Source organism: Psammomys obesus, unplaced genomic scaffold (assembly GCF_907164565.1).
Source record: "Psammomys obesus unplaced genomic scaffold, mPsaObe1.curated_primary_1811, whole genome shotgun sequence".
In the NCBI taxonomy this organism is placed as follows: Eukaryota; Metazoa; Chordata; class Mammalia; order Rodentia; family Muridae; genus Psammomys; species Psammomys obesus.
The window spans coordinates 24,690,170-24,704,489 of NW_026593286.1; the positions used below are offsets into that span (position 1 = coordinate 24,690,170).

The 14,320-nt window shown below is 37.0% G+C and overlaps 1 protein-coding gene across 18 annotated transcripts in view; it reads right to left on the bottom strand.

Moving 5' to 3' along the window:
- Map2 (microtubule associated protein 2) overlaps window positions 1–14,320 on the bottom strand; it is a 91,021-nt gene that overhangs the window by 14,666 nt on the left and 62,035 nt on the right. For 6 of the 18 annotated variants that reach the window (XM_055616463.1, XM_055616459.1, XM_055616460.1 and 3 more), the window contains 5 exons: window positions 14,016–14,222; window positions 13,704–13,838; window positions 10,282–10,343; window positions 5,815–5,959; window positions 2,630–2,961 (listed from right to left, as the gene is read on the bottom strand). In XM_055616463.1, coding sequence (XP_055472438.1) covers window positions 2,630–2,961; window positions 5,815–5,959; window positions 10,282–10,343; window positions 13,704–13,838; window positions 14,016–14,222 — 881 coding nt within the window. The remainder of the gene's footprint in view (window positions 1–2,629; window positions 2,962–5,814; window positions 5,960–10,281; window positions 10,344–13,703; window positions 13,839–14,015; window positions 14,223–14,320) is intronic. The other 12 variants (XM_055616464.1, XM_055616461.1, XM_055616457.1 and 9 more) reach the window with 4 other exon arrangements.

Here is a 14,320-nt window from a genome sequence, read left to right on the forward strand (position 1 = left end):
TCTCTCTGCTTCTCATCTTGGTGAAGAAGTACATCCTGTTTCTGCAACAAAAGTCCTACATCATTTCTCTCTTGTGGATTTTTTTCCCCCTAGTTGTCTGGGGCTGAGATAGGATGCTCTGCATCAGGCTAACACTGGCCCAGTGAAAGAAGATATTTAAAAATAACATCACGATTTTGAAGCTATTTTTGTTCTTGGTGTAATTTTTGGCTAATATGTCTTAACTAGCTCTTAAGCATTATCTCTGGGGATCTCGGACATCAAATAAAAAAAATAAGGCATTTCTATACCAACTGTATGAATTACCAACTTTAGAAGAGGCCAATCTGGAGTGGATCTGGGGACACAAACAAAAAGAGAAGAAAATGGACAACCTATTTTTTTTGTATTGACTTAATCTTAAAGAATCTTGCAAATCTATGGCTTAAACAACAATAGAAAGGGTAGGGTAACATTTAGGAACTCTAAAAGAAAAATCTTATCTTATACAAGTTCTATAATGATATCAATGTCCTTTTATCTTTTTTACATTTTTCTCTTCAGTCTCTATATGATGTTACAGAAATGACTTACATTTTTTGTGAATCAAGAGTCTCCCCCTTTCGGTGGATTAGGGGAAAGGGATGGGGAGGGGGAAGTGGGAGGGAGGGTTGGACTGGGAGGAGATGAGGGCGGGGATACAATAGAGATATAAAATGAATAAGTTGTAAAAAAAAAAAAAACTTAAAAAAAAAGAGATAGATAGATAATTTAAAAATCAGTGTACTCCGGGACACAAAGAAAGCTACATTTAGTGAAGGAGAACCTGGGGACAGGAGGGTTTTATAACAAGGGAACCTTGTTATTGCGGGCCTATAATCTCAGCATGTTACGAGCCGAGGCAGAAGTGTTAGTTAAAGGCCGTCTGGGCTTTGTAGCAAAACCTTGTCTCAAAACAGGTTCATTCGTTTTAGACACCATGCTTATAAAAAGCGATAGTAAAGAACTTTCCATTTAAGGGAAGGAGGAGTGGGGGAGGGGCAAGGGAGGAGAAGAGGGACGAGGGAGAGGCTACACCTGGGATGCAAAGTGAATAAATTGTAATAATAAAAATATGAAAAAAAGAACTTGCCATTTAAGCTTAATGATATATTAAACTGATTTTACTCAAGTCATTCTTCTAAATGATTAACAAATAATTATTAAGAACGCAACATGTGGCTATTTCTAAATGATCCAAAAGGTTTTCTTCTCTTATATGGGTAAAACTGATGAATATAAGAATAACGAGATGACTTTTATTCTTTTTTTTATTTGTAGGATTTGGGTTATATTTTTGGTTATATTAAAGGTTTTATACACCTCATTTTCGCAGCACCTTCCCATGAAAATGTATTTGTCTGTGACCACACTATTGCATCAGCTCTTAAAGGAATCCACCCCTCTCCCCCTCCCTGGCTCATAGGTTGATTTTTTTTTTTCTTAAGCCCTCAGGTTTCCTAGAACAGAATTATAATGTAAAACCCAATGAAAGCTGATGCTAAGGATGGAGCAGCAAAGAATTTTGGTACTGACGGTGGGCAGGAATGCTTGAAGGCTTCACACTTCAGCAAGAGCTTTCTCTGAAACCTCCTAAGATAGAATTTTCTTGGCAAGAAGAAAGGATATCAGAAATCAGAGGCAGAAATTATAGGAGACAAGCAGACGAGTGATAGAAAGAGCACTAAGATTCAGAGGACTCTGGGATCCAAAGGAACATTGTGTGTTTGTTCAGAGACAAAGGCAGACCCTGCATTTTGTTTTTCATTACAAGAATAATTTTATGAAGTTGAACCATCCAATAGTATGTTAATATTCTATGAGACATATTAAACAATGTTTATACCATTTTTTTTTTCCAAGAATGGTACAAGGGCAATCCTGGCCAAAACAGGATGAAGAGCCCTCTGCTTAGAAAGCAAATGAGCTCTAGACTTGCTGGCAGGAGGAAAGAGAGCTTTCCCACAACAATCCAGTTATTCTTCCATGCCACTGACTTCCATTTACTAGAGCTACATAGGGTTGTCTGTTAAGTATCAAGAAAAAAACAAAACAAAACAAAACAAAAAAAAAACACCTGCCCTTTGCAATACCTAGGCACTAACAGGCAGACAGCAATTTGACAAACCACATTGTGATTCTGAAATAAAGATAAGGAAATGGTAAAGCATAACATAAGACGCCATTGGTCATGAAGGAAGAAGTTAAAAATTGAAATCACTGAAGTGAATAATTAGGTGAGGACATGGTCTGAACCCAAAAGAGAAAATTCAAAACTGTATTTATCATGAGCTAACTTTAATAGATCCAAATCTACAATGCTGCAGAGACCCATCCAGAAGTCAACTAAAGGATCCTTGCATGTATGGCTAGGCCAAAACCAGTAACCATTAATGACCAGAAGGAAATGACGTATCAACTGATTTTCAATGTATTTCCTGAACTTGATTCTCCAGACAAGATCCAGACTCAGCAATGAGTGGCAGCCGGTGACCCTGTGACATCTCCCTTTCCTGGACACAGGATCATCAGATTCTAAGGCATGAAAAGCAACTTAACAGTGAATGGGACTGAGCTTCTGACATCATGTGTGTGCTCATGGAGCTCTTACCTGGCCCCCCTTAGGCTGGTATTTGATGTTGTCAGTTGAGCCGATTTTGGATTTGACATTCTTCAGGTCTGGCAGGGGCTGGTTAATAAGCCGAAGCTGCTTGGGAGTGGCTGGGGACTTTGGAGGAGTGCGGATGATTGCAACCTTCTTCTCACTGGGCACCAAGATAGCAGATTTGGGGGTTCCTGGTGTTCTGGGGTAACTGGGAGTTCCAGGGGTGCCTGGGGTGCGTGAAGAGTAGCTTGGGGGAGTGCCAGGGGTGATTGCGGTGGATCCAGGGGTGGTAGGTGTTGAGGTGCCACTTTTTCCAGCTCTGCGAATTGGCTCTGACCCTATGTTAACAATCAGGCAAGACACACATGCGCGCGTGTGCGCACGCACACACACACACACACACACACACACACACACACACACAGAAAAAGGAAAAAGAAAACCACATCAGAGCATTAGAAAATTCTCTTCAAGATACAAAGTCAGTCCTCATACAGTACTTAATTCAAATGCATTCTGAGCATTTTATGAAAGACCATAGTAATACTCAAAGAGGTGAGAACCCCCTTTCCTTTCATCAAGTTCATAAGCTGGTGGTATTTTTTGATATACGTTAATATACAAATTTAGAGCTTGTACTTTTTATTTTTCTATTTAGTCTCACAGTTTTTATCGGGAATTCGTGGGAAGTATTCTTCCATTTGTGTGGTTCGTGAGGCATATGGATGACCAGAGGCAGGAAGCAGCCTACATTTACCATGTTCTGTGGACTGCTTGTGGGAGGACTCCTGAATGGCACATGGATCATCCAATTCTCTCTGCAAGTACATCCATTCTGAGACTCAGACATACACACGACACAGCAGAACTGTGTATTTACTTCCCATAGTTTTAGCCTGGGGGAGGGGTTAAATGTTAACCTCCCCAGTTTGTATTGAGAGCTCAGAAAGTTCCAAACTAACACATTTAATAAGATGGTTTTATTGTACCTTGAGCTAAGTGAACCAAGCGCCCATCTTTATCACATCCAGGATCACACAGGTTCCATTCTCCCAGCAATCATGAGATTCCTGCACAGTGCTGTTTCCTTCAAATCTTTTCAAAGGCTGTGTAAATGCCAGGACATTCCCGTGTGTAGTTAAGGAGACAGCAGGCAAATAAAGGAGGGTGAAACGATTGCCCTTCTAGTTGTCTATGTATGTTTTTGCTATTGCTGTGCACAGCTAAAATAGACTCAATATTTGTAGATGTCCACATGTCAGTTATACTTGCTATCAAATGACACAATGCGACAGACTTGTGAACAATGTGAAGTTAGAAAATCATAGCAGGATTGGCTCAGAACATTATACGAAGCAGTTTAAATACAGACAACCTCTTAAAGGGCAGGACAGGGTGGCTCAAAGAGGTGGGTTTATGTGGAAAGTGCCGTTTTGTTTCTATAGCAACAGATACAGGCATAACTGAAGCTGTTCTTTTGGAGAACATCTTTGCCTCACCCTCCTCTTGTGTATGTATGTGTGTGTCCAATTCCAACCCTAGATATTTGGAGAGAATGTCGCGTCCCTAGAGATTCCAACTCTTACATATCCTCTCTGCTTGTTTATTTCAACAATTTATTTTTGCTATGGAAAAAGAGTTTTGAAGTTTTCAAAGTGTTTCTATCACAGACTTCAAAGGATGCAGATATTTCCTAAAACTAAATGACGTTGGGCATAAGTCTTTAAAAGACGAGAATATTTTCACTGTAGACAAAATAGCTAAGTATCATGTTACACCTCAATAGGACAATTATTATTACCATTTTCTGAAAGCAAATGTTGAATTAACATCAGCTCCAATATGACAGTAGTGGCAGTTTCCATCATTATATACAAGTTTTTAAATTACCGAGGTCTGGTTCTCCACGTACTTTTATAGAGCATACTGTTTCTTCCAAATCAGTACTGAGCTGTTAAGAACTGTGAAGTTAGCAGTGGACTGAAGACCAAATCCAGGTGCCTGTGTAGCATTCAATACGGTTCTCCTGTCTGTTAGGTTAGTTTCTTGTCACCGAATCGAAGCTGCTAACATATCACCATCAGAACTGTTAACTCAGTCAAGTAGAAAGCACACCTTAAATGTTTTGTGTCTAATACATGCTAAAAGTGGTACCTATTTTCACTGAATGGATAATAATCGGATACAGGATTGATAAGACGGCCGGCCCCCGGCAACAGTGTAAACTACGGTGTAAAGACTGAAACATTACACACACCACACAGCTTGCTATCACTGTGGATCAGTCCACCGTGGGCCGAAGGAATCAAAAACGTTGGATAGGACACATTATGTTAAAGGTCATTTGGCACACATTTTTTTTTTTTTTCCTGAGAAACTGAGGAGAACTTTCATTTTTCTCTCTGTGTCTGTTTATGAGTAGGTTATGTGTGTAGAAATTTGGGGTTGACATCAGGTGTCTTACCGTTCTCTGTGTTATATTTTGACTCAGGGCCTCTTGCTGAACTTGAGGCTCATAGGCTTGGCTGAGCTTTCTGGCCGCTGGAGAAAGGGACTCTTCTGCCCCACTCAGGCCTGGGGTTATAGATGCCCAGCACTGCGCCCAGTTTACACCAGTGCTAGAAAGTTCAATGCAGGTTCTCCTGCTTTTGTAGAAGTACTTTACCTATTGACTATCCCTCTAGCCTTGAGTTTTTGGTTATTTTCATTGATTTTTTTTTCCATTTAGATTTTAAGATGTTGAATTCTAATAAGAGTTAACCTTGTTTAGATATCTATAGCAACTCGATGGGTGTTTTTTTCTATTAATTTCTTTTCAGAGACTTGAAGTTTTTTTCAAACAAGACTTTCACTTGCTTGGTTAGAGTTATAACCAAAGTACTTTATGTTATTTGTGGCTATTGTGAAGGGTATTGTTTCCTATTTTCTTTTTAGAATTCTTCTGTTTTAACTTTGAAACAAGAGAGAAACATCTTTCTAAAAATGACTATCTCCAACTCAGTAGATATGAATACAATCTATTCCCATTTCTTCCATCAAAGAATTGTTTTGGAACAATCTACCACGTAGACTTTTTAATTCTTACCTATGACAATAATGTCTTTTAAGTACAAGCACATTGTACTTAAGCATTTCTTTTTCATTTACGGGATTAGACAATGATCAAAGCAAAGGCATCTAGGATAACGTACTTGTGGTCCGTCGTGCTGAAGAGATGGAGCTGTTCAGAGAGAATGAGTTCTCCTCCCTGTCTCCTGACACACCCCTGCGAGGAGGGAGGATGGAGGAAGGTCTCGGGAGGGAAGATCGCTTTTCCGGGCTCTTGGTTATTCCATCCTGATTAGGAAAAACAAAGACATTAGGTTCATCCTAACTACACAACAGCGTTTCTGGTAAATTCTCTTTCAATACACCACCAAGGTTAATATGCTAATACAACTTTCTATTTCATTATGTAGAGTTTATAGTTTCCAGGTGTCCTATCAGACTGAGTTTATTATCTTGGAATCACATTTTTGAAAATGAATTGTGAATTTTAATTTTTAGACAAGAATGTAGATGGAATGAATTTATAAAAGTGTTCTTCAGACATTGCTAATCTGACGAAAAGCTTCATTAGCATGACTGTTTATTAGTAGAATGGACTAGACGAAGAGCTTTCTAGTATAACATTCCACTCATGAACACAACTACCTGTTCCCTAGATATGTAACTATACCATATCGTTATAATTTCATTATTACTGCCACATATTATGCACATTCCCAGGACTCTTTGACAAAGTAGAATCCTACCCATGAAAGAAAACAAAAAAGTACCCAATAAATGAAACTATAAAGTAGAAGAAAAATACAAAATACACAAACACGTAAGAACCTAGATGCTTGCTTTTAGTAAAACCTTCGTCACGCAGCTATAAACAGTGACAGATGAATATGTGAGAAAAGGGGATGCTTACTGAGTAGCATTTTCTTTTTCAAATGGAATTTAGTCAAGCTGTATGTAAACGCAAGAACAGTGCTAAGCATTTGAGCCAGTATGTGTCTGATCTAAAACAGACATCATGCTATTTACCTTTTTACTTTCAAATGCTCTGTTTATGCTTCACACACAGCAGGCAAACAATTAATAATTGTGAAGTGGTGATGAGGCAGTGGAAGTAGCTGGAAGAATGGGAGAATGAAGAGTATTGCTTAGGCTCAGACACTGGAAGCCCAAAGCATGTGCACTGTCACGTGCTCAAAAGATGACATGACATGGGAGCCAGGAATTTTAGAACTTGACCAAATGAGATGAAAGACAGGACTCAGAGTGGAAACACTGTAACCAACCCCGTAAAATGGTGATGTGTAAAACAATTATTATTATTTTATTTTTATTTTTTAGGAAGAAGCAGATTGGCGTCAAAAATCTCTCATGGCTGAAGGTCATACTAGACGTTGGTTCTGAAGTGTGGATTCACAAAGGAGGCATGGGCAATCCCTGAAAAGACATGATAGGCTGTTCTCTTCTGAATAGTTGTTCAGGAAAAGGAAACATTTCGAGGTGTTCCTGTCTCTCTAAATAGATGGGCTATTCTGAGTAGTCAGCTATACAAGGTTTGTGACAGCAACTCCCATTGCACATGCTATGCGCCTGGATATACATACATAATGCACATTATTTTCAGTGAACTCACTTTGAAAGGAAGTTAGTTATTTCTTTTTCAGTGGCTTTGTGAAGGCAGGGGAAATATGCTCTCTGAAGTGTTCTTTATCTGGAGGTGAAGAAAATTGGCACAATGGCCAATCATGGGAAATTACAAACTGCTAATATTTTTTTGTGTGTGTGTGAGCAAAATCACCCCAGTTACAGGGATTTCAATACGAGTCCCTAAATTCACAAATTCCACATTTCAATTAAAAAACTGATCAGAAAATCAGCCTAAAGATAAGAATAATATAATGGCAATAAGCAAATCTTATTATGAGCTAGAATAAGAGACAATGGCAAACGGTAAATTCTGGATTGCCTTAAGGTTTCATATAAGGTTCTTATTTAACAAGAACAGATAAAATATTCTTTACGGATTTAATGTATGAGGTCCCCACACAGTCTGCAGATTCTCCGGTTATGCTGCAGTTAGAGCGTGTCACTCATAGGAATTGCTCCTCTAATAAGTGTAGCCTTTATGAAGGTCCTACTAGCCAAATCTTGATCAAGTTTTTAAAAAATCTTGGAAGAATGCATATTTAAGGCACAGTCACAGTAAATATTACCTTAAAGATGAAGAAAAAATTATTTTTTAGATCATCTGCATGAACCCAACGAGAAAGATGATAAGAATCATTGGATAAGACCATTTTAGGAGCAAAACCGAAACCGTCCAAACTATTCTATTGACTTAATATGATTCTCATGGGTATACAACAGTCCTATGATCAGCACTGAAGAGATTACCAACAAAAGATCCACAGGATTTAATTTACAAGTAAGGCTAAATCCTGGGGAGGCTGCATGCAGGGAAAAGTGGGTTGGATTGGTAACTCTGATAGAGGCAACGATGCCTGGGAGATACTGTTAGAAATACGGGCAGGAATGACGAAACCAAGAAAGATTAACTCAACAATTAATTTGACTGAGCTGTTATAAAAATAGAGGATGAAACTGAGGGTTTCATTCTAAGCTCTAACTCCACAGACCCTTCTGCTCTCCTTCCTCTGCAGGACCAGCACTTTGAGTGGGAAGTGTAATTGCATGAGCACAAATCATCATTTCTTGACTGATCTTACCAGAAAAGAATGAATTTCAAAACCAGGAAAGAAGAATGCAATAACTAGATTGCCTCTAATTGAAAAATGAGACAGGCAGTGATATTAAATATACTACTACCCCAAATCTAAATGAAGTAAAAGGGTTTGGTGAGTTTAATAATGAAGAGCAGCTGAAAATTCTGGGTTGGATTCAAGTTATTAGAACTACACCAAATGTGAAGGAATTCGAGGTTTTTAACAAAATACATTAGGTATTAGGAGGAAACAAATGATAAAACAAAAGTAGAAACAATAGAGTAAACTTTTCTTTAGAAACATGAGCTAAATGGTATTTAAAAGGGAAAACATTTACTTTATGGAAATAATGCATATAGCATCTGTTTAAAGTTAATTATTAAATGCCAAACAAATGAGTTACTTGGTCCTGAGGCAACTTCAAAATTTTCTAAAGTTTTTCCAAATAATGTCCACTTGAAACTTTTTCTAAAGAGGAACTTTTCAGAGTCATTTTCTGTATCTGTGACTGAATTATTTTGTATTTTAAAAATAATATAATATCAACTAATAATTAGTCTTCTTTAATGAATATTCAATGACTACTATATGTAGGTACTATATTATTTTATAAAATTACTATGTTTAATTTTCTTAACTAAATAATTATACAGGAAATTTTAGAAAATTAAGATATAGGAATAAAAGATCACATAACTAAAAATATTTAAGATTCAGACATGATAAAAATACTAGTTTTTTTAAAGTCAGAAATAGACACTAGTGATCCAAATATCACTATCATATTGTCATCAAAATACAGCCTCATATTAACTAAGTCAATAAATAAGTTATATTACTTGCCATTTATTAAGGCATGTGTCTAATTTGTAAGTACTCATATAGAGTTTTTCCCCTTATTAAATAAAGACCCTGAGTTTGAAATGATTACCAAAAATTTGGCCAGTATTGGAAACAAAACACCGTCTATATTAATAGGAAAGTAGAAGTATAAAGTGTTACCACATCTGATAAACTAAGAACTGTGATTTATATATCATATGTGATTGTGGGATGCAAAATTGTCTCATTAGCTACTTATTGGCATCAAACTGTTCACTATAAATATATGATTTCTTTAGTAGAGCTTTTTATTTTTCTTCCAATTATTAAAAGAATAAAAGAACTTCATATTATTATTTTTTCTTTTTAAAACATAGTGGAAAGTCATGTTGTCATTAAAATGGTTATTAAGCATGCTTACTATTAGGGACTGAAAGAAGAGGAGGGAGGGGAAGCTATGTTGGAGATGTAAAGTAAATAAATAAATTAATAAAAATTTAAAATAACAAATACTGCTTACTATTAAATTAAAAATCAAATACATGCTGTTTCTTTTTTTGTACTAAACCTATAAAGGAAAAAAATAAACTTTTTAAAAATCAACATGGTAACTCTAGCCATCTTTAGTGAAATAAGTTATACTTAATTTTACTTCTTACTCATCCACATAGTTTCATCTAGACTTACTTTGTAATGAAAATGTAAAACAGTATAGTAATTATAAAAGCTAAAGTTGGTTCTATGAAATATAAGCGAATTGCTCTTCCCCATTTTTGCCAACTCATTGTGCAGTTTTCTGTGTTCTATCTTCCCTATCTTCCTAACAGAGAGCAAGCCAAACTGTGTCCTCACCAACTGCCATGAGTGATCATTCTAGATGATGTCAGTTTTGGCTTGGATGCTCCAGAGATCATCTTGGGTGAGCTAACAGTTTTCAACATAAAACATAAGTAAACATTTAAACATTTAAACATAAGTACAATTGTCTTCACAATAACTAAAGTTTGTAAGACACTGGATGAATACCAAAAGTAGAATGGAGGACAGGACAAAACTTGTTCTACTCACAGTGACTTTGTCCTTCGCCTGTTTAAATGCACTGGGGGCCGGAGCTGATTCACCACTTGCTGCTGTTGAAAAGGAACAAACAGTTAAGTCTCTAAAACCCACACAAATGTGTCTTCTAATATTGGAGCGTTCTACTATGTCCTGAGCCTGATGCAAAGTGCAATTCTCTTGCTTTTGAGGCTCAAATTCAATAGCCAAACAAACTTGGGTAACAGTAATGCATTATGTGGCTCCGACTAGCATGTGCAAATTAACACAGATCAGTGTCTACTCAAGTACAAGGGAGCACAGTGCACACCCTCATTTTCTATGGGTCACCAAGGTGCTCTTTACATACACATACAGTCTTCAGACCAAAAGTCGCAGAACATCAAAGCAAGTGCTGCCTGAATAAAGGAACGGGATATGATTTTCTTTTTCTTTTTTTTTCTTCTTTTTGGAGAGATCGGGGGGAAGGGGGTTGGAATGATACAGAAATGTCCAACCCTCTTTTTCTAGAAGCCACTGGCTTACCTACAGCTCCTTCATTTTACCTCCTAGGGTGTCATGATCAGCAAACCCTTTGCCTGTGCAACTCTTCGCTTTGCAGTATGATTGACACACTTGTCTGAGGTGAAATTGTACCGCAAGAAGGGAAGGAAAACAACTTCTCAGGGACAGAGAATGAGAGACTTCAAGCTCAGCAAGTACAAAATGTGTTCTAGGCATGCACTTCCTGTATGACACCGTTACCACATCTGTTACTGCTGTTGTTTGCTTCTGGTCTCTTTAAATTCCATCATTTCCAGCACATTCTGTGTGGATGACTTACCTGACTTGATTAAAAAAAAAATCTCACAATATAAGACAATCCTTTGTGTTTAAAAAAATCAGTATTTGACTAATATCCTCAGATATATCCTCAGAAGGAAAACCCTCTAGCCTGTATGTTTGCTTTCTCCTTAATTTTCTTTGGTAGAAAATCTTCATGAAAAAAAAAGTAGCCTTAAAAGCCATTTCTGAAAAAAAAAAAAAAAAAAAAAGATCCTATGCTATGTGAGCTCTTACATCGAGGCAATGCCTGCCTACAGTGTACTTTTTTATGTGCAGGACAGCTAGAAGGACTTTGCAGATAAGAGCATTGATTTTTTTTTTCAAGAGGCAGTGAAAATGTCATCCACTCCTTCTATGACACATCTGAAGTTCCTGCAACACATATATGTAGTTTGTTTTGATTCAAGAACATCTGCATTTTGTATACGTTTCCTGCTGGGTTCTCTTGACATTCAAGCAGAATAAGGGAAGACCCTAGTCAATCTGAAAACTTAAATTTCCTTTAAGAAGAAATATAAGGAGGGAGGGCTGGATTTCCGTATGGCGAAGTGAGTGCCAATGACATGGAGTCATGTCATACAAAAGATTAACAAACTATTTAATATTTCCTCTGAAATTCCACAACTCTATAGCCTCTTCGGCTTTCCAGGTAGGATACAGGATTTCTTAATATTCAGCTCAAGAGATTCTACTTCCCTAAGCATCTCTCCGAGTGAAATAAAACTTCTGACAACTTAACAGACTTAGTTAACTAATCAAAACACAAGATGCGGAGATGGTATGTTAACTCCTGACTTCTAACTTTGAAGTGCTCTGTATCGAGTCTTTCTCAAGATTTGTGTACAGAAGAGCCTTCCAAATTCAAATCCTGGCTTAGGTATTATTCTTGCATAAAAGGCACCATCTGGTTCCTATATGTAGAACACAAACACACACTACTTGGAACTTTGGCCAAGCATGGTGTTGCATGCTTGCAATTCAGACACTGGGAATGCTAAGACAGGAGGATCATGAACTCAAGGATGGCCTAAACTATCTACAAATACTTTGTCTCAAAAAACACAGAACTCAGAAATGCAAGCCCCCAATATAAAATCTAAACAAACAAAAATACTAGTGACTTTTGGTTCTAGAAGATCAATGATTCTGATCTTTTTCTCAGTAAGGTTCATGATGCCACTCCCAATCTTTAAAGTGACCCAAAACTTTATATTAAGCCATTTGTAATGCATAATCAAAAGGAGCATAGTTTTTCTTGATATTTCATAGAATAGAAGAATATCTATAGAAATACCAAGAAATTTTAAAATTAAGATAACTGTTCCATAATTAGGTGCACAAAGTAAATACTGCTATTCTACAGTGAAATTTCAAAATAAAATTGCATTGTAGAGAGGTGTATAGATTTTCACTACGATTGATTTAAAAAAAATATGTTATTGTATATGGTGTTTTGCCTGAATGTGAGTGTACAAGAAATGTGCAGTGCGCATAGAGCCCAGAAGATGGGACTGAATCCACTGTAACTGGAGTTATAAAGGTTGTGGATTGACATGTGGTTTCCGGGAACTAAACTCAGGTCCTCTGTAAGCACAATAGATGTTTATAACAATATATGTTTATAATGTTTATAAAGCCGTCACTAAAGCCCACTTTCTGATGATTTTTTCCATGTTTCATTCTTTTGATCTACCAGATTTTTAAGCTATGGGTGTGTAGTTTTGGGAGAATCAGAAGTAGGTGGGAATCAAAGCTGAAATGTCTCCCTCTCTCATATGTAGCCCAGGTCCCTCAGTGCGGCCCAGACTAGACTCACGCTGGAGATCTGCCCAGACACTCACCTGCCTTTGCCTCCCCAGGGCTGAAATTATAGAAAATTCATTTATTTCTAATTTAACTAACTCTGAGGGAGTGGAGTTTTAACTTAGAATCCTACACATTGTTAGAACATTTGACAGTTTGGATGAATATCTTAAAGAAAATTCCGAAGTTGAAGCACAGGAGACTGTAAAGGTGTTCATTTTGAACATGACGAATAAAATCTGATAGGATAGACATCACTTCCTTCCTTCCTTTCTTCTTTTTTTTTTTCCATCCTAAGAAAAATAATCTTGAAAATTAGTCTTACTCCAGGAGTTTTTTCATTTCCAATATCTAAGTCAGTATACATTGTCTCAGTAAAGTCAACATCAGTAACAGATTTGGCAGTAACAAGAGAGAAAATCGGACAAATATACATGGATTTAAGCATGGAGGAGATAAATAAGCAAAATAATGAGAATGCATACCACGGTTAAATTCATCGCCATCGTCTAACCAAACACACAGAATGAAAATAGGGATCCCCAGAACGTGACACTAGAGCACAATGCCAAGATACAATCACGCACTGTTATGTCTGAGCATGACAAAGAAACAGATGGTCATGACCTTTTCTGCAGGGAGGGAACAAAAAAAAAAAAGAATAATGATACGAGACACTTAATAGCGAAACTGTTCATGATTGCTGAGATTTGGAAGTAAAACAAAACGAAGAAGCTTCTACAGTAATGAGATTAAAAAAATACACAACCATGTTTGCCAGCCACATTGCAGAATTGAACAGTCACCTGTGGTTTTCCGCTTAACACAGGAGAGATGAGTTGGTCTAGTGTATTTGATAGCAGGTTTTAAAATGAATTTCCTGGAAGGAGAGTGGGCCTGAACTTCTGTTTTTTTAGCAAGTTCAGCCTTCTTATAAACTGCTATGAATAAGAAAACACAAAAAAAGCATACCATCAGGAAAGAAAGTGAACAATTGGAACAAAAATGAACAAGATTTTCATAAGTAACCAGTTAGGCAGTTGCTTTTTTTCAAAAGAGTAATAACAAATTAATTTAAAAAAAAAACGCATTTGAAAAGAAGTGATTGTTAAATGAACCTTTTTTCCTTCTCACTTCATCCCTGGAGACCGCGCTAGGTTCCTTTTTAGCTACTTTTCTTTCAGGAGTGGAAATTCTGCCTCTCCCGGTTCTAAAAGGTTTTTCTTTTCTATGTTTCTCGAGAGATGGTCTCCGAGCTTCCTTCTCAGCTTTCTCCTCTTTAGGAATAGTTTCTAACTGTTCTGTCATGATGCTTCTATCATCATCTGTGGATCAAAGCAAACCACGGCAACAAGAACAGTGAGAACATTAGTGACAGAGGCACAAAACCCTTCATATATTTAATACAACGTAAAGTAAATAC